The sequence below is a fragment of the Echiichthys vipera genome (genome assembly GCF_963691815.1).
Source record: "Echiichthys vipera genome assembly, chromosome: 15".
NCBI classification, from domain to species: Eukaryota; Metazoa; Chordata; class Actinopteri; order Perciformes; family Trachinidae; genus Echiichthys; species Echiichthys vipera.
The window spans coordinates 10892222-10918348 of record NC_139840.1 but is presented as its reverse complement, the minus strand read 5'-3'; the positions used below and the strand labels follow the sequence as shown (position 1 = coordinate 10918348).

General features: G+C 39.5%; 1 protein-coding gene across 1 annotated transcript in view; it reads right to left on the bottom strand.

Annotated features, from left to right (window-relative positions):
• Positions 1–26127, bottom strand: part of pde1cb (phosphodiesterase 1C, calmodulin-dependent b) — a gene marked incomplete at both ends in the record, with an annotated part of 87915 nt that overhangs the window by 38778 nt on the left and 23010 nt on the right. The window contains one exon of the mRNA XM_083928602.1: positions 13891–13917. Within this exon, the coding sequence (XP_083784728.1) occupies positions 13891–13917 (27 nt within the window). The remainder of the gene's footprint in view (positions 1–13890; positions 13918–26127) is intronic.

The following is a 26127-nucleotide window of genomic DNA, read 5'->3' as shown; positions in this document are numbered from 1 at the left end:
TTTTATTTTGTTATAAAAGACAACTGAATAAGATGTAGTCCCACTTCATCTGACAAATATTTTTTCAGTATGCCCCTGACATATTTTATCTTTTTCCTCATTAAAAGCCTCCTCCATTGTATTACACCTATAACACACAATAAAATATATATTAGGTACATTTTTGTGCTGAAGTAATTGCCCCTCAGGGAAACTTAAGTGTCTTGTATTGTTGAATCCAGATTAGATTTAAGACACGTCCACATACAGTTAGTGACACATATGTGTTTTTGTTGACTAGATCATAAATCTGATTGCAATCCATCTTGGGTTTACTGTGCTACATGCAAATAGGGTTGGCCCCAATCCAATAACTTCTGCATTTTAGCGGTTTAGTTACAACAATAACAGATTAGTTGGCGTCCATACACAAACACATATGAACTGTAGTTTTAAAATCATGGCCGCAGTCACACCTGACTTCATCACTGCAGGAAATAATATTTTATATTAGAATTATACTTATATACAAACGGCAGAGTCAGGTAAATAATCTAAAAAATAGGTTTTCACACAAGGTTGATAGATGTTATTTGTGAGAGCAATTTCTGAAATAGGCTGGTCTGAAACTTAGTATGCATATAATTATAAGAAAGCTTTTCAAGTGTACCTTTATTTTATAATTTATTAATACTTATTTGATGTAATAACTACTACGGGGAACACTGCAGGAAGCAGTGCCATAAGACAATGTAGGAAGGTTCAACGTTGAGTGGGACTACAGGAAGGGTCCAGCTGGGGGAATTTTGTTAGAATGAAGCATCACAATTGACTGTGCTTTCATGGGGGATTTAAGTGATGTGCGACCAAGAAACCCTGAGAAGTGCAGATGTGAAGGTTAGTGATAGACACAGCAAGTCCTGGTCTGGCATAACTTTACACTATACTTGCTGTGAAGGTAATCACATCCCCGAAGCAAAAAACGGCATAGGTGACTTATGTGTGAACAAAAAAAAACACACACACACACACACACACACACACATACAGTCAGTGAGCTGACTCAATGAAATAGGAGCGAAAGAGAAAACAGAGCTTTCAAATAGATTGTCTTTGACTCCAGAACATAATAATACGGTGCATAATGCTCTGAGTCTATCAGAGGTTATTACAGCAGTAATCCAGACAACTATGGCTGCCTCTGTGTTACTTTGCTGATGAGAAGTCGGGTACCAACACACAGACACTTTGCCCTGTCCTCTTAAGCTGAAATACCTTGATGGTGTTATTAGGTAAACAGATATGCTCAGGAATAATTCTGGTTAATTATAAAACACAGAGGAAGAGACAGACAGATATGAAGAGAAAAGGAGGGGACATGATAACACAGCTGTATCTGTCCTTGTCCTTGTCACACACACACACACACACACACACACACACACACACACACACACACACACACAAACAAACACACAGATGGATCAATAAAAGCTGAAAAGAGGCACACTGTGGTGAGAAAGGTCATCACTGCTCTGTCCTTCAACCCCTGGACAAAAACAAAGTGCACTTTATTCGGCAACTGGCCACAGCCCACAACACCGATAAGACCTTGCAACCACAGCTTTTATTCATTGAACATTGAACCATTATTCAGTCCAGCTGGAGTGCCACGCAGATGGGCATTCCAGCATTTCAACAACCATAACCTTCCCTGGTAAAATATGAATTATACCTAATGTATCGGGGGGGGGGGGGGGGGGGGGGATACCTCTTGAGTTAAGAGTTTGTTATGCATCTGTCCTTGGATATTATGTACGCAGCTAATCATTTACCCCTATACCCTATATGCAGGACAGTACAATCCTATGAGCACCCAGCAAAACGTCCAAAGAATAGGGAAAGGTAACTGAACATAATCTTTTTGTCAATAGTTTCAAACTGCTTTTCCCTAAATAATGAATACACTATTTAAATAAAGGTTGTTAAAATGAATTATTAAGTAATTTTACTTATTCATAATTTCATTTCTTTATGTTTTCAACTCCAGCTTAAAAGAATAATAATGGTAACATATTAAATCATTCATCTTTTCATTCCCTGTTTTTCCTAAAACAACATATTTCAGTTGTGTCTAGAAAGCCTGAGCAGTAATCCATCATTCCTGTTCCAAACGGGGTAATGCAAACCAAAATGTCTTCTGGTGATGTATATTGTATTTGTTTTATAGACTGTCTTATATATACCCCTAGCTTGTGAAGTTCGCTCCATGATCAATAAAGTGTTATCTTAATCTATTATATTTCCTCATAATTAATATTCTGTAATATTAATCTGAACTAACTAATCTGATCTAAACCTAGCCTCAAAATACTTTAGTACTGAAGTACAGTACTTGACTAAATGTTATTAGTTTTCCATCCACTGCAATCAGGAATGCACTATGTATTCTTTTTAAACTCATCCCCATATTGTCCTCAAGAAAACACAGTGTAGTATAGAGATACATGTTACGTTTTGAGTAAAGTAATTTTTCTTGCCTGTGAACTGCTGTTTGTTATAAATATGTTGGTAAAAGCTATAAGTTCAACAATACAAGTGGCAGGTAAACACAGTATCCTCTTGCCAAGAAAATACCCACAATGTGTTAATTGACTGCTTTTGAAGATATTTCAACTACTGGTAACTTTAATCAAAACGTTATGGAAGAAATTGAAATTGCACTTAACATTGATGCTAAAACAAATCAAAGGCATGCTGCATTACTCTAAACTTTAAGTCAGAGGAGAAATACTTGTAGCAGCTCTTTAGCTTGTGCATGCCTCAATTTTAATAATAAGGGATAAGTCAAATCTATAAATATACACAAATGTTGCCTGCTTCAGTGACTATTGATCCCAATTAACACTTTAATTATTACAGCCCAGAGAAGAGAGTGCAGGAAGGCTGAACGAATCTGGCGAAATACAAAACTTCTTACACTTCAAAGACTGTTTTGATTGTCAATGTGTTTATGTCAAAAGAAAAATTACTATCTGCAGGTATATCGTTTTTTGCTTTTCTAACTCCAAAATATCAATGTCCATATGTGCCTCAAAAATCCAGCATTGGTGGATATGTGACCTCTATGTGGGCTGTCTTCTGGCCAAATGAGCCTCGGAGCTGATCAGGTTTGGGTAACAGCCGTTTATTCCCTATGCGTATATAACAAAGGATAATGCTGGCGTTCAATCATCTGTCATGGACAAACAGCGCATGCTCTGTTTGGAAAGACGGTGAATGTTATTTTTAGCTAGCGACACCGGAGGAAAGTTTTCACTAACAATAAAACACATAAAAACAGACAGTTGACTTAATAAAAACTTGACAAACTTAATGCATAATAACTTATATCCTTCCAAATACAGTCAGCTTAGCTTTTAAGTACCTGAGAAATAAGTTAAGTGTTAAGTGTTTTTGTCCACAGACATTCTCAGACACGTTACCTCGATGTAATCCTCCGTTGCTTTGCGGATTACCCATAATCCTTTGCTACTACGGGCAGGTTTAGAACTGTAGATGGCAGTGATTTATTTAACATGAACCTTTTTCACTCTGTTACAGATATATAGTAAGAAGCCTATATAAGTACAGTTATGAAATAAATAATAAACTAATAATATAAACTACTAATAAACTACTTTTTTCCAAAGTCAAGAATAAACATTCAAGCTCAACATGTGTCACAAACGCACAAGAGTTTTGAACCTGTTTAGAATATTTTAAAAACCAAGACGTTTACTGTTACTGTTTATATACCTGTAGTATATCCTACTGTTTATAATTGCTAAATAGTAGGGGCTAAAGTGTTCCCGTTTTGCAAATGTTGATTCACTTGATTTCAAGCGATTTTAAAGGCATCAAAAGCTTTGACTTATGCAGCTCAATAGAGCTAAAGCTGAGCTTCATTACTATTGAAAAAAAAACTGCATATACTGTGCCTGTGTAGCTCTGCATCTTTCACAAAGTTGCAAAGCATTCATTTTATATATGACAAGTCATCTGAATATGTTATAATTGCTTTATTATATGTATGTTATAATTAATATATTGTATTTAATTATTATCATTCATAAAAAAAAAGTAACACCCTCCAGCAGGGAGAGGTCTCATTATCTCAAGCTGATCTTGTGAGGCAGCTCACTGCAAGTCATGTTTTCTTTGTTAAATAATTCAAGAGAAGAATTAGAAAGACTAAAACTGAATGTGTTAACATGTGTGTATGTCATACCATATGTGTCAGGATATTCAACATGATTAAAGAAGTTTACAATATGTGTGAGGCATATAGTGTGAATTTAACAGTGTAAAAGGGAACTACTGTGCTGAATGTTTATTTTCTGGAAAGGATGTTTAGTCCAGCATGTCCAAAAGAGCATAGTCACTGCGACAGAAAACAGACCTTACTGCGTCACAGCTGTGATTCACAGCATTTCTCCTAAATTAACATCTGAGAAAACACTGGTAAGTTTATTCACATGTTCAAACATGCTTTATATATACAAACAGCAGGTATGATGAATGTTTGCAACTTGTCATACAAACAGCAGCAGCAAACAACTTAAGTGTTTATCAATCTTTTCATATCTGACAAAAGAGCTTTCTGTGAAGTGAAGTGACAACATGTTTCACTTTACGATGCCAAATCTGTCACTGTCCACTGTTTACATAACTGCTAAGCAGCAACAAGCTGATAAGTACCACATCACTAATCAAGCCATTATCTACTTGGCTACCATCCAACAGTGGCTGAATGCTTCTTTAATAAATAAATAAAAAGCTGGCGAGAACAACACTATGACAGTGGTGAGAGCGCAATAAAGTTGCGGGGTGGACAGCTGGTGAGCTGAAACTTGCTATTAACATCCATAAAACCTGAGCGGTGCTGCAGATTCAGGAGATAGTTCTCTGTAGGTAAATACCTTTCATTCTGCTTTCAGTAGCTAGGCTAACAAGCTAGCAAGACTACATCTGTTTGGAAAGCAGCTGGAGTTACATAGTGGCTGTATCAATTGCAAGGCAGTGGTACATAAATGTAGCACTTTATACACTTAAGAAAAACATTGAAGACAATCAAGGTTTATCACCACAACATAAATTTTACCCAACATTTTAGTTCTGCTCATGCAGGGTCCCTGGGTATTCAAACTCTCTTGTGCCCTACGTTCACAGCACTGGGAAGATCAGTTTACAGACACATTGCCCAGTCCATCTCATGCATTCTTTCTGAATTCATCCACCTCTTGCTTTTGCAGGACATGGTCTGTCATGGTTATGACAGTGGCTGTGGGTCACAGAATTCATTTGAATACACTGTATGTAAGTTGTGCTACTCCTATAGGACAAAATGATTGGGTTCGCTAGAGATGAATGAGCTGAGATGATAGATAGCTGAATGGAAAGAAAAGCACAGGCAGCATTCACACAAACAGACACACACACACACAAAGACAGACAGACACACACACACACACACACACACACACACACACACACAGATGGTAGGATGCACACAGCCTATTTTTCGCATTCTTGCGCAGTGTGACCAAATATTTTCTCTCTCGTGTTAGACATTCCCGCTCTATCGCTCCATCTACTTGGGGTAAATACCCTTTGGACAAACAGTTGACTAGAGTAGAGGTGGGATGGAGCAGTAGGGGGGTTGGAGGAAGGATGGATATAAACAACCAGATTAAGGAGACAATCTGAACCATAAATCTGAAATATTATCTGCTGCAGGCGGCAGGAAGGGGAAGTCTTGTGAAATAGGCTATTTCCAAGAAAGCCTGTCACGTCCTCATCTCCGCCAGCGCCTCAACTTAGGATAAAAGCCTATCATTTAGGTATTTGTAATCAATCTTCAGACTAGCAATATACTGACACGCTCAATAAGGTCCTTCTGAGGTAGACAAGGGAGAAAATGATCATTGTAGAACCTGCAAAATGAAAATGCAGCACTTGTGATAAGCAAATAAAAAACAATCCATTTCAAAGGTATTTGCCCCATTATGTGCAGATGCTGAGGGGTATTGTTAGGCCTGAATGGGAAATCGTATGCACCTGGTTTGTCCATAAAGTACATGTTGTATGTCTGTGATATAGTCGCATGCCTGCAGGTTTTGCATATCAGAGAATTTGTATCTTCAATGTTTGTGCATGTGCACCTATGCACAAACTGAACGGTGTCTCTCAGCACCTGCGTGGTTTAGAATACTGTGAATGCGAATGTTAATCCTAACCGAGGTGGTTACCCCAGAAAAGAAAGGAGCACCTGATGTGGAGCGGAGGGGAAGAAAAATGGGGAGGGGAAAAGGAACGGCTGAGGAATGTAATTAGCCGGAGATTCATTTGTGCCGGCCAATTACCCCTTTGATCATCAGGTAGTAAGAGAGAAGAGGAGATGGGGTGAAAGGAGGAAGAAGGAGGGGAAGAGAGATTGGAGGGAGAAAGGAAGAGAGGCATGATCATAAGTGTAGCTGTGCTGTAAACCACATAAAAAAGAGCAAATGCAAAATTCCCCATCTAAAAACAAAAGATTTATTGCTGCATTTGGCTGAATTAACCACAAAATGAGCACCTAAGCACGGAACACACCCACAACCAGCCACAACTCATGACCACCACTACAACAATTACAGGAGAACAGCAAGTCAATAATGGCTTACATTGAGATCTAGAGCTCTGGACGGCCGTCTAAATACCCACGGACTGAAAAGAGCTGACCAAGCAGCGGTAGGTGATCAGTCTGGCTACTTTATTCCTTAGACCTATAAGAGATTATGTTGATGCAGTAGGTGGACAGTATTGTTTATTTGATATAACACCTTTTACATACAAAGTCATAAAGTGCTTCACATGATAGAATTGTTAGTATGAGACCCAAACAGTAAAATGAGCACGCAAAAAAATAAATACCAATGGGAATATAATGTAAAAATTAAAATGACTAAAAAATACAAAATTACAAACATGAGAAAATCTTTTTTAAACAAGTGAGTCCTCAGCTATCGACAGAAGCCACAAAAAGAAAAAAGGAATTCTCAAAGCACCTTTAAAGGGTGAAATGCACCTCTAACTGCACTGCCAAGCGTGTCAGTGTGTTAAGTGCTATTTGTATATGCACGCATTTAAATGAGTTAATATGCATACATTTGGTGCAAAATTGGTTCCTTTCTCTGCAAACGAGCCTCATTGCGAAAAACAATCCAATTTACAAAGATCAGCGCTTACAGTTAAATTGTTAGCATCTTCAGAGAGCTGGTGGTAACTGTGGCTTGTGCATTTGTAAGGGGTGATCTCCGCTTCCATCATGCCATGATCTTTCACAGTCTGAAGGTGTGTGTCTGAACCAACAGCAATAAGACTGGGAGATTAAATACTAAATATGGTTTCTCTCTGTCAAGTTTTAAGGAATACCACTGCACCTCATCAGTCAGGACCTATCATTTAAATTGATAAACATCTCCTTTATGTTTTAATTAACCATCTGAGCACATGTTCATCTTTTCTGCCACTGCAAATTTTGGTCCTTATTGCCCAAGAGACCATTATTTGTTTGTTTTATGGGATGTGATTGTATTTGTTGTGAAACCAGATGCTCCAAAAGCAGAACCAATAACAGTATTGCATTGTTGCCCCCAAATTAATCATCTCCAATAAATAGCCCAATAGCTGTGGGGACCACAGTAAAGAGAGACAGAGAAGCTTGGGTAATGGCATCGAATGGGCTGTCCTTGAAAAGCAGCCAATGCCTGGAAGATTTGCTCCCTGATTACTGACATTAACCAAAGAGTTCAATCCCCCCTCGTGACTCTCAGCCTGACGATATCTGTCCTCCTCTCCATTATTCTTGCTCTTTTTTTCCCTCTGTGGTGATTTTCTTCATTCACTGTTCCCTGTGTTATATTTTTATGCAAATGTTATGCTGTATTAAATGGACCAAGAGCTACCAATAAACCTATAAGAGTATTACTTCTAGAGCAATTTCACTTTATAATACTTTAAGGAAACATCTGCAAATTCCATTTTTTGTTTGGTTAAAAATTGGTGACATCAAACATATGACGCTGCACTCCAGTCATTTTTTTAAAACCAGGGAACGAAATTAGTGCGTTTGTAACGTAACTACAATGACAGACGAGGCACACGAAACATGCATACAAACCACAGTCTCCTGGGTGAAAGTCCAGTGCTCGTTTGACCCATCCACCACCCAATCTACCACGTTACACAGCGCTTGTCAGTCTTAATCCTGCAGCACTTGCTATGAGTATCTAGTATCACCACGGATGAGTTTACAGTTGAAAGCCAGGTGCATTTGGTCGCCCAATGCCAGGGTCCGTTTGGCCAAAACAGTGGTATTTGATGCCCTGGGAATGAGAGCAGGCTGAGTCCTTCCAACTCATTACCCACCGCCTATTTACCCGGAAGGCAAAAAAAATGGAAACGAAAATCTAAAAAAACGTTGAATTTATTTAAATATTTTATTCATTCAGTTCTTTCTTTTTTTTTCAGGATCTCCAATATGACCACAGTAACAATTGTTCTTTTTGGGGTCCACACAAAAGACATCTTCTTTCCAAAATGACAGCTGGTACTCGACAGTCCAGATTCTAAAAATACAGGAACAAGCATATAAAATAGCTCTATGTGTAAGTTTTTAAATTGTGGGATTTAATTTATTCTCCTCTCTCCTCGCAAAATAAAACATTATTATTATTTTTTGTGGCCAACACTGGGATGTGCATTTCTTTTTATGTATTTATCAAGTTTTTGTAGGTGGCATTTTCTGCCGTTGCTGCCTCCAGAAAAGAAAAGAATAATTACTTCCTATCTAGCAGATTGAAAAAAATAAATCTGCCTCCTACGTGTTATTCAGATCACCACGTCAGTTATTATTACAGAAAGTGACAGAAAGTACAAGGACATGATTTTCTAATGAATAAGAAAAATAAGATGAAAGTGAAAACATTTGTTAAAAGTCAAATTTGTACTGCTATTACAGTCAAGTAGAGATGAAGAGCTGGATACTAACCTGAGATTCAACTTGGATTGAGACCTGACTGGTTAACACATAACATGAGGATTTAATGCAAGTGCATCCAATAAACTCCGCTTTGAAAAAAACACTATTTATATATGATGACATGTGACTTAAGTCAGTTGGAGCCAGTTGGAGCCAGTTGAGGTGGTTTGAGCATCTAGTAAGGATGCCCCCTGGGCGCCTCCCTAGGGAGGTGTAGAAGACCCAGGACTAGGTGGAGAGATTATCTCCACACTGGCCTGGGAACGCCTCAGGATCCCCCACTCAGAGCTGGTTAATGTGGCCCGGGAAAGGGAAGTTTGGGGTCCCCTGCTCAAACTGCTGCCCCCGCAACACGCAAGATGAGATGAGATGACATGTGACTTGAATTGGAATTGCCCTTAAGGACTTGAGACTTGCTTCGACAAAACGTTACACTTGACTTGGATTTATCTCGTGACTTGGACCCCAAAAAAAGACTCAAAAACAGCTCTGCATTAAACATCACAGGGATAAGCATCAAGACACTAAACAGTGCAAGAATGAATAGACACATCCACATACAGACACACAGTTTGTGAATATCCAAACTTCTGTTTTGCACAAATGTATATAAACAAACAATGACTGAGTGTCTGAAGACTGGAGCAAAGTGGAGCAGATCAGACTGTAGATGCCTGAGTCATTACTGCCACTGAAAACATGTACTGTAGTCCTGCATAGCTTCCAAGACTGCAAACTGAACAAACAGCAGCCCCGTGAGAGAAGCACAAACTCTCACATAAACACAGAGACACACACACACACACACACACACACACACACACACACACACACACACACACACACACACACACACACACACACACACACACACACACACACTCACTCACATACTCAACAGATTTGGCATCTGGGCAGACTAACATAAGGCCATTTAAGGCTGGAGGCTTGCCTGGATCAGATGGCAAAACACTTACAGCCTTTAAAAGCTGGGCTCCAAGAAGTGACCACTGTAGAATATTTACAAGCAAAAGCCTGTTTCATTCAGTGCAGTATTCAGGCGCCTGTCAGGGAATAGAAAGAGAAACACAAACCCTCTACTTGTGGCTTTGTTGATGAACAATCACTGTAAGTGGTGGTGCGATCAATGCCTCTTTTTTAAATATAAGAGAAGGTGGTATGTTTTTCTCTTGGCGAATGGAGTGAATCAAATTGCTCTCTGGAACATTCAGAAGCATGAAATTGAGCAGAGATTTGTCAAAGAAGTGACACATTTTTGATCGAACGTTCACCAAACCCATAACCCTGAACAACGATGGTCCGATCACAGCTTAGCAACTGTAACTAGGCAGCAGTCTTTTGAGTGTGTCCCAGTGCAACTTTTTTGTCAAGACAAAGAGGACGTGAAGCAATGCAACAGTCGGCCCTTTCGTTGCCACAAGTTCTTTGATGTCGACCTTGGGTGTCCCTGCCTCAACATTTTTCGAACACAATATCACAGCTTTTTCTCTTGTAGTTGTAAAAATGAAAGATACTGAATGCAATCAGAACAATAAGGCATACAACTAACTTTAGTCTTGCTTGTGCAAGTATGTACTGTAAATTGGGGTTATGTTAGAAAAAAATCATTTTTTTATCCTACTTTATAATAAACATGCTGTTTCTAGGACTCATGATTTCGAAAAAAATATAAGAATGTCATAGGGGAAAATCTGCCACCATTATCACTGTACACTGCATGCTGTGCAAGAATGGAAAGTTTGACAAGCATAGCAACAGTAACTAAGGGGCGGGGCTTAGCTAACTAAATTGTTTAAAGAGCACAATGGTGACCATGTGATAAAAAAACATTCATCAAAATAGCAAAAGACTGTTTCCAAACTCCTGTTAACCCCAAACAAAGGTCTAAACAGACCATCTTTCCTTTCCTTAGCCTTTCTTCAATCTCTCTTAACTCCCTTTCCAAAAACACTCCTCTCTGCCATCCCTCCATCCCTCCATATGCATGTGTGAGGGGTTGTACTGGTGTGTCAGTAATGACAATGTCCCAGTGTTCCTCTCTGCCAATTAGCCCGGCTGTAATTACACAGACACATATGGAGCTGTCAATCACCAGGCTCCTCCACACAGGAACTCACCCACCCAGCAGAGAGAGCGAGAGAGACGGAGAGACAGTGACAGATAATGAGAGTTTCCAACAGCTAGCTCTATACCACTCAAAACGACCACACACTGTGCTTATAAGTAGCATGAGAAGAGTTTCGTTTAATTATTCCAACTGTGCGGCAATCCCACAGTTCACAAGAAAATATAGAAACAGCATTAGAGCAGTGCGCCAGCAAACTATTTTGTTTTGAGCTTCATGTGAAGAGCAGCTACAATTTCCTGTTTACAGAGTTAGAACAAAGAGAAGAGAAGTGGTGTTTTGCATGTAGAAATACATTTTAGTGTAGTGTTAAAGCTGACATTTGATAATTATAAAGACAAAGGGTGAGGACGAGTTAATTAAACCAATTTACTGTGTTGTTGCACATTAACGATCCATTTCACCAATATTTTATATCTTTCTTAAAGGTGCTGTACTCTAAATACTTTTTGAACATTGCCTCCACACAGTTCTCAACACAGAAGGCACTCAAATGTACTGGACCAGCTACCAAAACAAACAGAGAAACATATAGAAAATATTAGTTTTTTACTTTATTAATGTTCTCAATGTCAAACTCCCTTTAAGGCCTTTGCACACAAAATCTGTTTTTGACCTCTGAAATTGTTGCACGTTTACAAAAATAAATAAGACCTCACGTTATATACAGTACTGAGTCGGAAACCAAAATGTCTGTCATTAAAGTTTTCCGATCAGGTTCGATTTGCTGGGTTTCTGTGCATCTGTGAGAGTTAGTTGGCCACTCAGAGCCACTGTACATGCAAAATGTCATCATCCAAAATGGCTTCTGATGAGCTGATTCAATTCATTCAGCTGAATTCAAAGTAAAGAATAAGCTGGATTTAAGCTTGAAATTTGAGATGGTAACGTTAGATATAAGATGATTGTGCTCTAGACAGCTAAACATTAGCTTCTTGCTTATGTTATTTATTCATTAGCCCAGTTTTGGACTGGCACTGTCCAAGTGAAGAAGTGAGAGGACCACAATAATCATCCTCACTGCTTTAGGAATTTTCCCAATGATAAGAATAATAAAACGGAACTTGGACTTGGTGTGCACAATTTCTATACATAAACAATTTGTATCAGATGATGGAATGAAAAAAACCTGCATATGACAAAGACAAAAATCCACAATGTATCGATCCTACTATCAAGTGCCTGTGGAGTGAAAGAGCTTATCCTCAGTTGTAAAGAACGTCACAGAACCACACTGTTGTGACATGTTCCTTCATTATGATGAACACGGGCAGTGTTATGTTGAGTCAATCCCACATACACTGTCCTGCTGCTGTAAATACGGACTAGAGCACCAAATGTGTATCAAGACCACATCTATAAATATTCCTGAATTCCTGACAAATGCACCATTTACTTCTGTTAGAGGAACGATTGCTTAAAACTAGAGTAACCAGCTTATTACTTTGAAAAGTAAACAATATTTCGACCTAAAGGTTTACATCTTCAAATAGGACAAATGGTCTCGGGGTTGCCACAGACAAGTCAGCCAAGTCAGAAAGTATTAAAGAGACACCAAATGCATTGCTGGTTTTGGTCTTTTGGGGGGATTTTGCCTTTCGTTGTGAAAACTGGATGCTTCTATTTAATTCCAGAAGACAGCAAAGATTACCTGTTTAATTTTGATAAGGATAAAAAAAAAAAATGAATGCATTTTACACTCTACTGTCCATTTCAAAACATTGACAAATCATTGAAATGATTTCTCTCTCACAAAGAACTATTCCTTGTGACAGACAGTGTGTACGTGTAGAGAAGATACAAAAAGTGAAGGTTTAAGCAGGACTTGGACATCCAAAAAGTATGAATGTGATTTTAGCTGGGAATACCTTCCTAGTTTGATTTCTACTTTGGACTGTATACAAAATATTGGACTAAAAATATCATAGTCATTTTGCCAGATTGGACTTGAACGTTTTACACTTTAAAAGGTCTCTTTGGTCCTCTGAAGCCCTGAAATATGTCCTCTGCATCAGAAAACATCATCACGGTGTTTCAGATCAATACAGAAACATCTTTAACAAATTGTGCTTAAATCTGAATTACTCATGCATCCAGTGGCATTAATGAATCCCTGCTATCGTGCTAGTAAATAGATGCATACAAGTCCAAGTTAATAGAGGGCCTGATTTCCCCTGAGCATCTCCAACAGAACTAAACAAATGAGAGTTTCATAATAAAGACGATAACATGCATGGCACTCGAGTTATTCATCAAGCTTTCAAGTTCTGTGAGTTGTCTATCGTTCTCAAACAACTGCTTCCCCATAATTTCTATCACACATTAGCGTGGCAGTTATCTGGTAATGACACTTGAATCAACACTAGAGGGAATGAGCAATGTGTGAAAGAAAGAGTATTTCAAGTAATTGTTCAGCTAAGATCTGTGACCCTCAGGAATGAAGGTGGATGAAAGAGGGGGATAATAATGATACAATTTAAGTAATAATACCAGCTTTTATTCAAATTGCACTTTCATAACAAAGTTGCAAAGTGTTTTTCAGGACAACCAATAATGAATAATGAGAAAGAAGAGGTCCAGGATGAGGTCCAGGGATCAGGCGAGAGTAGGAGGAGAAGGAGGAGGAGACGCGGAGGGAAGGAGGGAGGAATGAGGAGGAGTAAAAGGAGGAGGAGGAGGTCCAGAATCCCAGCAGTCTTACCTCTGGGATGTCTTCTTGTACTTGCGCCTGACAGAGAAAACAAATATGAGGATAGTGAGGCATCAATTGAATTGTTACTCTTGTATCCATGTTAATTGTTCTGTTTAACATGGGAAGACAGAGATACAAGACAACAACCATTCAAACGAGCGGATTCACTTTTAGCACGTGCAAGGGATTTGTCGCATTTACCAAAATGTTCTTATTGTTAAAATGTTTACACGTATAAATAAAGTTGCGAGTCATGTGCTGACAGTCTGCCTTCTTAACAGGAAAAAAAACATGGCTTGACATAAGAATCACAGTGCTTTTAAATGAATTAATTTGGAGTTTGAATATGAAATGAAGAAAAATATAATGCAAAATAAAAATTTCATTTGACATATCAGCATCCTCATATGCTCTGTTGCATCTGAAAGCGTACGATTACTTGCTTTATAATAAAATACTGCTCCTCTCATCTCATTTATGGACCAGTTTGCTTTTTAAAGAGTTTTTTTTTTTAACCATCTAACTCAGTGTCACATTTACTACTTATTTCTGTCACAATTCAGCACTGTTCGGGTGACACGTTGGCAGCTTGATATGTTCTAATTGTTTTGGGCCTAATTACAAGACTACAGACGTCGGCTGATTTCTGACATCAACACTTGAAGCTCAGCAGTAAGATTTTATTCTTTTCACTCTTTGGTAATAATTTTCAAAATAAAATCTGCCCACTAACAGAATGGAACAGGGGGCCTTTTGATGAGCCTTGCAAATGATTACATTTCATGAACGCACACCTACAGTACTCATGCACAGGTGGCCTTTATTAAGTAGAAATAAGCGTTATGTTTGGTGAATCCAACTTAGAATAACTAGCAAACCTCACAGAAATAAGTAGTAGAGGTTTCAGGTAAGAGTATGTAAATGTTCTGGCATGAGAGTCTACGTGCTTCCAACATCGGACATTGTCCCGAAAAAATACAAATAAGCAACCAGAAGAATTATACTGGACAAAATGTGTAGATTTATAGCAATTATGTGCAAATAAGCAAAGTTTAATTGCACTGGTTGTTTCCTTTTCGGTTTTCTGGGGTCCCAGCTGTCATGTTATTCAGTTCTGTTTACACTGTAAATTTAAAAGAAGCCAAATGCTTAAAATCACTTATGCAGATGGGGCCTTTAAGCGAGGCATAACGATATGCAAAAACACATGCAGACACACACACAAACACACACAGACACACACACACACAACACTCCACCCCCTGACATCCTACCTACTATAGCACACAAGCTCACACGAGCCCACACACACACACACACACAAGCACACACAAGCACACGCACACACACACACACACCCACACACAGACACACATGGGTAACCTACGTCACATTAAAACACACCAACTTTCACTTACCCTAACATTTGGCATAAAACACACCCACACCTCGATGAAGAGAAGAGTGTTCCTCTAAAAGCGCAATGCATACATATATACACACACACACACACAGGCACTCAAAATAGCAAAGTGGAGGGAAAGATGGACTCACTGCCATTCAACAACAGACATGGATTTAAATTCCAGTCAGGCAGGATTCAAAGCACTTAGCTTGATTTGTTTCTCAATCGTTTTCTATATCAATCTTTCCCAAAGCTCAGAGAAAAACTGCAAGCTAAGGAAGTTATTCCCTGTGAAGATATGTTAAGAGCTCCCTCAAGACTAGTGGGACATAAAGATTAGATCAATCACTTAAGGTCCATCAAGCAAATCAAATGAAAAAGGCCGGAAGTCAGATGGTTGTCTTAGATGGGGTTGGGAGTTTCATGCAAAATAGTCAAACAAAAAAGTGGAAGAGGTTTTAAGAGAAGGAAGTGGATAACAAAGGCACACAAGAGACAGAAAAATAAGGATAAATGACAAAATGGGAACCGTAAGGTCATGAAGACAGAATGTATGGACATTTCCTATTCTCCTCACCTCCTCTCCTGTCCTTGATCCAACCTTTTGCCCCCCAACCTCACTGAGCTTGCTTTATTTCCAAATGTGTGTGTCAACACAACACAAAACAACACAGAGCGTCTTCTAATTACAAGGCTTTAATGCAATGTCCTCAGCATAATGAGGATGTGGGTTGAAGGGGGTCATGGAAATTCCAGGAATTATTTGTATTGTAATTATAAAGGTCACAGAGAAGCAACATTTTAGTCTGTTAAAGACAATTTGGGGGGAGGGGCGGTATAGCTGATTGGCAGCTTTACAGTGCCAATGGCCACCTTGATCCTCCTTGGACAAAATCTAAGGTTCCCCTTCCATTAAGGGAGCTCTCTGTGACGAACTGTTCAAGTGATTGAATAATTCATCGATTTCCTTTAATCAGGGGGTGACGGGGAGATCGGGTGTGTCGCAGTTATCTAATGTATCAATGGAAACTTATCGGAATCCATTCACTGATGTAAAAACATAAATGGGCCATTTGTCATAGGGAAGTAATAAAACACAACACGCGGTTCATGCCTTGAACAGTGAATGTCACAAGGATTCAGACTGCGCCATTCAAGGTTGAGCAAAGGGAAAACTGTCCAAAGCAAATTTTCTCTCTCTCTCTCTCTCTCTCTCTCTCTCTCTCTCTCTCTATATATATATATATATATATATATATATATATATATATATATATATATATATCTCCCTCTCTTTCTCTATCTATCTCTCTCTCTCTCTCTCTCTCTCTCTCTATCCATAGAGGATGGGTGTGCCAGAGAGAGTGCTGCGATAGCCATCCAGTACAGCACACACACACATACACACACACGCAACATACAGCTGGAAAACAAATCTCTTAGGATAAGCTGGCAGCACATACAGTAAATGTCACCAAGCCGCCAAATACCCATTCAATCTATATCATCCACACAAGCACATGCACAGTCAATCTTTCCCAATCACACACACACACCCTAAACACACAACATACACTGTGAAGCGTCAACATCTGTGGCGGCTGCCTGTCAGTCAGTGCTCCCTCTCTTCTGAGGGAGGCTCTCTGTGAGATTAAAGGCTAATGTGATCTCTGACACGCAACAGGAGCCCTCAGAGCACCCACCAGACTGCAGCGTAGTCGTGATGAGGAAAAAAAGACGGGCCCCTGTTACAATCATTTGACTCACTATCCATCAAATTTCTAAAAAGACGGATGGGTATGATAGGGGACCTATCACATTGCCCAAATGGAAGAGACAATGAAGTGATCCGAGGAAACTAAATGTGGCAGAGGATGATGGTGGAGGGACCCACATATCAGGCTTCTGATCCAGGAGAGAGAGAAACAATGAATAATCATGGAACAATAGAAATACCGTGACATGAATAAAACAAAAAAGTGAAACAGTGATGTGAGAGGAGAGGAGAGGAAGGCTAATAGATGGACTGCAGCACATGAAACGGTTCAATCACTCAGTAGTTGTCTCATTGAATACTGCATTTCATTCACTCTAGACGTTACATGAAAGATTTTTCTCTAAGCACAACCCTCCTAGCAACACCGCTGTCTCCGCCCCACTGAGTAAGAAGGAGGAGAACAGAAAATGGAAAAGAGAATATTCGCACTTCAACTTGCATATATAATGTGTGGGGCTCTCTTCACTGGGCAAAAGGTCATAGAGGTGTTGATTGGTTGGTGGATGTGAGAAAGTAATATTATAGTATTGAGTGTGTTATTTTATACTGGCAGGAATGATAAATGAGAGGCGCAAGGAGGCTTTTGTATTATTTAAAGAGAAATCGTATGGGTGTATAAGAAGCAAAATAATGCTAAATAATAAGTGAAAAGTGCAAAGAGCAGAAACAAACTAAAAAAAACAGCATTATAGCTTTAACCAAATATATGCACTTTCAGTAATTCAAGTCTCGTTCATCATAATTCAGCACGGCCAACAGGTGTTAAAAGGGAATTTTGCATGAGGAGATCTCTCTTTTGAAAAAATGCTGGTGTATGGGAGTCATACAGTGCAAGTGTGAGGAACTATCCATCAGTTACCACTACAGCTCTGATGCACTTTCCTTTTCTTCCTTGCTGTCCAATAAAGTACACAAATCAGTCATAACAGTTCAAAAGAGTTGCTCAGGGCTGTTTGGTTGGAGTAATTCCATTCTCTTTCTCTGTGTGTTTTTAGGTTTTCACTTCACTGTTAGCAATCAGTTTATCCATGTTTTTTTCCTCTCACACAAATTGGCAAACACGCACAGATGTGGACGATGCTACTTTCACATGATGTTAACAAAACTATAGTTTGAAGTGACGCTTTTATTTTGGCACTGAAGCTTTATCCTGTATACTTCTTGTATGTTTATATCAGTCATATGTAATATGTTTATATCAGACTGTGTTATTACAGATTCAGTATTACAGATAAATTCAGGTGTAAATATTAAAAGCCTAGCTCAAGCACAAATTTAACTCATACAGAGGCAGGGGCAGAGACGCACGCACACGCACATGCGCACACACACACACATGCACACGCACACGCACACGCACACGCACACGCACGCACACACACACACACACACACACACACACACACACACACACACACACACAGACTTGTTGAAAACCATAAAAGTTGATATACTCACAGTCCCCGGAGCCTGAGCCAAATCTTTTCTATCTGTTCCGGCTGCAGGTACTTCAGGGATGTGCTTTCAAACTCCTCGATCTCTTTGGTGGGAGACTCCATGTCTGAGACTCAAAGAGTTCGGATGTTCCAACAAGAGATCAAAAAAACAAAGAAGTTTAATCCCTCTTAACTATGAGCAGTGGAGAAGACGCAGCACCGAGCAGAGCGAGGTTGCGATTTAGTGGAACCCAGGATGTGACCAAGGTTTCCTCTTTCTTCATTCACATTTGCACCCAGAGCTGCGACAAACTGGCCGTCATCCTTCCTTGTTCTCTCTCTTTTTCCCCTTGTTGATGTGAAAGAGTGTGTGACTGAAACTCAACAACACTGCAGTGTAATGCTCGAGCAGCTTTGACTGTCGTGAAAGAGCCCAACTGTACCTCTTTCCTTTCTCCCTCTCTTGCCTCCCTCTCCCTCTCTCTCTCTCTCTCTCTCTCTCTCTCTCTCTCTCTCACTCTCTCTCACTCTCTCATTCGTTCACTTCTCTCCTGAGTGAGCACAGGGGTCCTGGAGCTGTGCCATGCCCCCCCCAGCAACAACGGGATGCAGACGGCAGGGCAGCGCAATCCGGGATTAACGCTCACTGCCGAGCTCTCCACACAAGAGGGAAGGAGGAGAAACACCAGCAGTCAAAGAGAAGGAGGAGTCTGGCTGATAATGAGAAACCATGTTCTGTTTTATCCACTGGAAAAAAAAAACAGAGGGAATGAGGGTGGCAAATGAGTAGGGATGAAGAGGAACAGTAGGGAGAGACCTTTATGAGAAGGGATGATAAGGGTATGAGTGCCTGAATTAGTGGTTAAAGAAAAGATTTTAAATGGAACCTTTTCCCTTCAGAGACTGCAACAATGACCCAGCTTTTTCACCCTCTGGTTCATAAAGCAGACTTTTACATACATGCTCATTTCATCAAGAATGTAAAGGTACGTGTCATGAAGCAAATACAGACTTTGATAGAAGTGTAGATCAAGATTCAGTGATGAAAACATACACTGCAAATGCAACAGCTTTAGATCTGTAATGCATTAATCTGAAAATGTAGATAATACATCTGCCGCGACATATTAAATGCCGTGCCAGAGAGGATTAAATAGCGTGCAGACAGTGCATAGATACATTTGACTGAGGTTACTCTGATCCACTGAGGTCATTCAGGACCGTCCCATAATCAACCGTGTTGTGTACTCTAATTTCTGCTTTTTTTTTCTAGTGTGGACAATTTCTTCACTGTTCAATGTTCACTTTTATTCTCCATTTCATTATTATTAACTTAACCTGCAAAGCATGTTGTATTTCAATAACCACTATGAAAGGTTATAAACAAATAAGACAAATGTTTGATTTGATTAATAAATCATTATATTTCTTTCTGAAAGTGATTTCACCGTTTTCAGTTCTATGTCACTTCGCCTGACAAGAGACATTACATTATATTGCTTTATAGAGTATGTTATTTAAAGCCCTTTACGTTGCTGTATTCTCTCCTTCTCCTCCTTAGCTTGCTCCTTCGAAAATCTAGTAAAAAACGAGTCTTCTCATTTTCTGCAAGTCCAAAACCTCCAAAGATGACTCAGTCCAGACCCTTTTTATTTTGAGCCCCCTACTATGATCTTAGGTCTTTCAATTACTTGATGCAGGGTGGAGGGATAATGCAAGGGTGCCACCTCAAAGAGGCCCCTGCTTTCATCTGCTGAGATGGGTCGTCCGTGAGGAGGGAGGGGAGGTCTGCCTGAGTGCCATGAAGCCCGCTGATGTTCTCTTCAAAGGTGCACTTATCTATAACTCTTTCTCCCTCTGTCTTTGGCATTCAGTTTTATTATCTCTTTCTATCTGCCTTTCTTCAATCCACTCTCCATCACTGTGTTTTTCCTCCCCTTTTGAGGAGGTATGCCAGCCCCCAGGAGACCTCAAGCAACAGCTAGAGTTGACAGGTCAACTTGAGGGGAAACATCAACAGTACAGTAGCTTCACATTTCACTGCTTGCTGTTCACAGGTTTACGCCCCAGGGACCTGATGTCCTCTGTATGTGTAAATGTGACACTGAACAAGGTTCAGCCTGGTGAGAAAGGTTCTGTCAAAAGCAGTGCAAGGACTTGGAAGGTCAATTTAAGATCCACTGCACTCAGAATTACTGTAAGTGTTTATGCCGAAAAATAAAAATAATGCTGACTGAAAAGTAGTTAGAATTTTACAGCTGACTCTTGAGTGGATCGCTGCAAGATTCAGATGTTATGATCTGGGTGTGGGAAGAGAAGAAGAAATGCGCTCTTCTCACTAAAAGCAGATTTTCTGATTACCTTCATGCTCCACCACCTCCACACAAAAATGTCAGTATTGGATGACTCAGCATAACAAGGGTTTTATGCTGAAAGATTGTGGTTATGGCACATGAATTATGACTAAAGTAATAACCTTGAAGATCTTATTCAAACAAATGTCTGGGAAGTTACTATTTATCGACAAATGATGTAGCAATGGTGGTTTAGAAAATGGCCCAGCGATGAAAGCCCTTGCATTTGCAGCATTACGAACTGGGTGTCTAGCGACTTCCCAGAGAAAAATCACAAGATGCGCACAGTTAGTGACCATTTTTAATAATCATCCAGCAATGCTTGATGCGCCAGAAAGGGTAGGTGGAGTTAACGCAACAGACTCCTCTTCAACTCGCTTGTGTGTGAAGCAGTGTACTGGTTACTATGGTGGAACAAATGAAGAAAAGAACGATGACTACAGATAATGTAGTTCAAAAACAAGTGACAGTGAAAAATAGATCCAAAAACACACCTACAATTTCCGCTTATCGCCATAGGTGTGGCCAAAGAGAACAAAATAGAGATCTTCACAACATTAACTTAAATGAATGGTTGAGATGTGGGTACGCTTCAAATGAAGCACATTGGATGTAACCGCTCCCTAAAAAGCCCTTCTAACAGATGAATTGGGGGTGGTTGGACAATAATGAACTTTTTAAACTGACAATCCAGCAGTGATAAGCCAGGAGTGTTGAGGTAAGAAAGTAGGCATGACTGCTTTTGAAGAAAGATTGAAGGTCCTCGAGGCAGTGGCAGCGGGTTTGACCCCGACCTGCGGCCCTTTGCTGCATGTCTCCCCCTCTCTCTCTCACCACATTTCCTGTTTGTCCTATATCATAAAAGCTTGGAAAACTGCCAAAAAATAATGATGATGATAATGATAATAATGTAGTACGTATTTATCACTGATTCATTTCAATGTGGATTTCTTGGTTATATTCGACAACTTTCATTTCAAGATGTTTGATTAAAAAGATCTAATATTATCTAATAAAGGGCTAAAGAGAAAATATTTTTAGCCTCTCACATTCACTAGAAACAAAGCTCTCTGATGCATAAAATAGCAGGTTCAAGAATGCAGTTCTGTTGACAGAGATGTGGCCCCGAGCCTTTGTACCAAAATAATCTCTCAGAGAATACTTACTAATTACATTGCCGACTGATGAATGAAACACCTTATGGATTGCAGCAATGTGGCTAGTTTGGACCACTCAATGGTGAGAAGGACAATGCAACAATGTTAAGTACATAGAGGTATTTTTCTTGTTGGTTCATTTCTAAATAATATGTCATTATCGCTGAGGAATCTGAGTAATTAGCGGCTTGAAAGACATTCTCACAGATACGTGTCCACACAAAGCATGCAAAATTCATCACATGTCTAATCCAAGTTCAAAGGATTAGAAGCAAATATAGCATAATGGGAATAAAAGCGTTGCCTTGGGGGAGGGCTACAACAATAATATACTGTATGTCTGAATGGGTTTCACGCATGTAGCAAATATTTCATTCAATTTCAAGTGATTGTGATCCTTCACATAATGATCATCAAAATATGTCCCTGATTAATTACTATCACAGAAAAGACCTAATGAGTCAAGTCTTGGTAGAATGAATTACTCGTACATGACTATGACAGAGGGACTTGCTGGAAAATTACACTCTGCTAAGGTATTCTTGTCACCGGGCTTGGGCTCCCTCAAAGCTCACACATTGAAATCAAGACATTAACAGCCCCGGCCATTTGGAGGTACATGAAAAATTCAAAACTCATTTAAATTTCCCAGGCAAGTCGATAAGAATATCTATGCATCAAAATAGCAATCGCCTTTGCGGTAATGACCACATTTTGGTGAAGATCATCTATCACAAAATACGGTATGGTTTCCCATCTATACTTAATTCATCCTGCTGTGTTGGATGTAGTGGAGATGGAAGGATGAGTGGGGGAAATTGAAGGCACCTGGCCATAAAGGTACATTTATTTGCAGAGTGATGGAGGTGGAAACCAACCCCAGAGAATAATTTATCTTTATTCATCCCCAAGAGAGATTCCTATAGGTCGAAGGTGATGCATACACAACAGCTCAACTGAGGACTGAGGAGAGGAGGGAAGCAATCGATTGAGTAGCACTGAGGCAGGAAAATGAGTCTTCTCTTTTACACCCATAGTTATACAGGTCCAAACTGTTACCACTGCATGAAGATAGGTTTTTCACTTATGTTGGACGCGAATAAGTGGCATGAGAACAGAAGGAAGGAAAAGTTCCTATTTGTATTCACTTTTCTGTGGCATTTAAATGTTATAGGGGAATTCCAGTATGTTCAACCTGAACACTATTCCCTGATGTATTTCTGTGTATGTGACTAATGGCAACTTTTGAAATTTGTCATGAGCATGCAATGTCATCAAATAGGGCACCTGCGCACCATGACCACTGACAGGCTCAGATTGCTATTATAAATGTCTGACTATATTGTTTAAATTAGGAGAAGTTGCAGTTATCCTGCAATGTTTTTAACGCCACCAGCAGGTCAAAATTCTCACTTGTGACCATGTTAGCATACTGATGTCGGCCTTTAACTCAAAGCACTGGTGTGCCACAGGACAGCCTCACACCTGCTAACATGGTTAAAGGCCTTTTGTCAGCATTGTTGACCTGAGAGCAACCTCATAGGTTACTAATACTAATACTAATGGCTCACTAAGTGACCAGCATATTAGAAAACCTACCTTGCCTACATTACTACTACTTCAGCAGGCACAGAGCAACATCCTATTGGAGCCATCCTTCTTGCCACCTGATAAAAATCATGTCACTTGACTTGCATTTTAGCTTTGATTTGGTCCAGAAATTGGGTCCCTTTAGCTTACTAAACACTTAACTGTCCACCTCTGATTATACTTTATACAGTGTTTTTTACACATGGACAGGTGGAGTACGTTGGCTGTCTGAGCTAGTTGGAAATGCTACCTACACATTTAGATGGGGTTAACTGAGGGTATTAGTGGGTCATTGAGAGCTGTTGGGAGGCAACCGTATAGTCTAAATACAGACTGGATAACTCAAACAAAGTACTAAAAGCAGCTTACAGGTGTAAATAGCTCTGGCGTTGAGTGTTGCATTTCATTGAGATTTGCAATATATCCCTTTCACAAAACATGGGGCTATTTTGGTCAGTAATATCTTTTTGATTGTATATCCCTTTAGATTGTTGTTTAGATATGCATAGGTAATAATCAATGCATTTATTACCAATTCATCTATGTTTTATTTTAAATTAAAAATTAAAATGAAGTTTTTATGGTTATGATTAACAGTGTTTTTCTTTCTTACAATGTGTTAATCTGTGTATTTGGGTGACAAGCTGCATACAATTGCGCTTACAGAGATAAATAAAGTTGTAATAATTGAATAGAATTTCAAAAATATTACTTCATTTTTATTTTTTATCTTTTAACTCTACTGTCAAGTATGTTTTATAATATTTATTTTGGAAATTGTTTCATAACCCAAAGCAGCAAGCCCACCTACTCACAGACAGACACAGAGCAGGAAAGAAACATGACATAAGGTTTGTTTAAATTAAGTTTAAATTGTGCACAAATGATGGCCAGTTTGCATGTAATGTCTTCCAAAGATATTCAAAAACAAGTGTTTGTGGACACAAATGCTCATGTTTGAAACTCATTCTAACTTGTGTCTCTGTTGCCAGAGAAAATAATTATGACAACCATCAAATAGTCCACGAAAGGTGGTGATTTTTTGTCTGAGAGTTCACTTCAGGGTCAAGGCTCTGGGAACGCCACTCACTGTAACTCACACAGCTCAAAGTGACAAACATAACAGGAAATGTTCGCTGTGCAGAAAAAATACTCTGCTGCCCCCTTAAGTGCTTCAAACCTGTAACTTCTCTGATACTATTACAATATCAACCTGACAACCTGGTGCAATTCACATAATGCATTAAAAGGCTGTAATGTGGGGAAAATGAAAAGACTCTTATTGAGTGAGGTCAGGAGGTATGAGGTAAAGATGAGGTCAGATTCAAATAAATCCCCTTAATGTATTTTCAGTCCATTTGGGAATGCATTTAAGGAAAATGGACTGATCTTATCGCAGCGGATGTTAATGCTCTTCTTCTGGGGAAATAAATATTTAACAATATTTGGTCTTCATCTCAACTTTGTTTGGGCTTCACACATTTATTTAATTTTTTTAAGTGAAATTAAATGTTTTAATTTTGTTCACATTTACACTTGTAAATAATAATAATAAATTGTAAACACATCTTTGGTTCAACCAAGCTGGAAAACCCCTGAATAGTCTCTATTGATCTATACTTCAATCAATAACCAAAAGTATTTTTATCAGTGAAAGGTCATCAGCTGCACAAAAAGGAATACAAATATTGACCAAAGCAAAGGTTGAAAGCTTTTATATGACCCCAGACCCCATTAATGTGTTGCGTGTGTCGCTTACATAAGTGCATACTTTGGTTCACTATGAACTTTGAATAAATATGTCATTAGAGGTTTGGCACAGTTCCATTATTTTATTGTATTCCCTACTGCTGAAACCACTGCCCATTCTTATACAGTAGCATAGTGTATAAAAGCCCAATCCAGAAATATGTGGCGTTATGTGGCAGACAGCAGGGTCCCAGGTTTTTTGATGTGCTTCCAAAGATCCCCTCTGTGAAAACCTTAACCTCTCCGACCGCTGACATTCTAAAATTTTCACAGATCCAACTATTATGAGTCAGGTTGTAAAGCTCCGACATCACCTCTCTGTATTTCTGGTGCTGCTCCACCAGCTCCGCAGCGTAGTCCTCGTAGATGGCGGTGTGAGACCTTCTGTATTGTAGCTTGCCTCTCCTGGTGCGGGCTACGCGTATGATTTTCTCCTTCACCTGCTACCTGTGCAGCCTGATGATGAAAGCCCGTGGTCTCTGCCCCGGCCTTGGTTTCTCAGCTCAGTGTGCGGTGAGCCCTGTCACACTCGGTGATTCCAAAAAGTCTTCCCCGAAAACCTCCATGAGCAGCTCTGCGAAGAAGACTGCTGACCGCAGACCTTCAACAGATTCTGGTAATTCAATCACTCTGATGTTATTGCGCCGTTTCCGGGACTCCAGGTCGCTGACTTTAGCCAGCAGCTTAGCGTTGCTCTTTGTTAGCGCGGCACGGGAGGCCTCCAGTGTTAGCAGAAGCTCGTCCTGTAAATTTGCATTTACCTCGAGGGAGTCTGTCT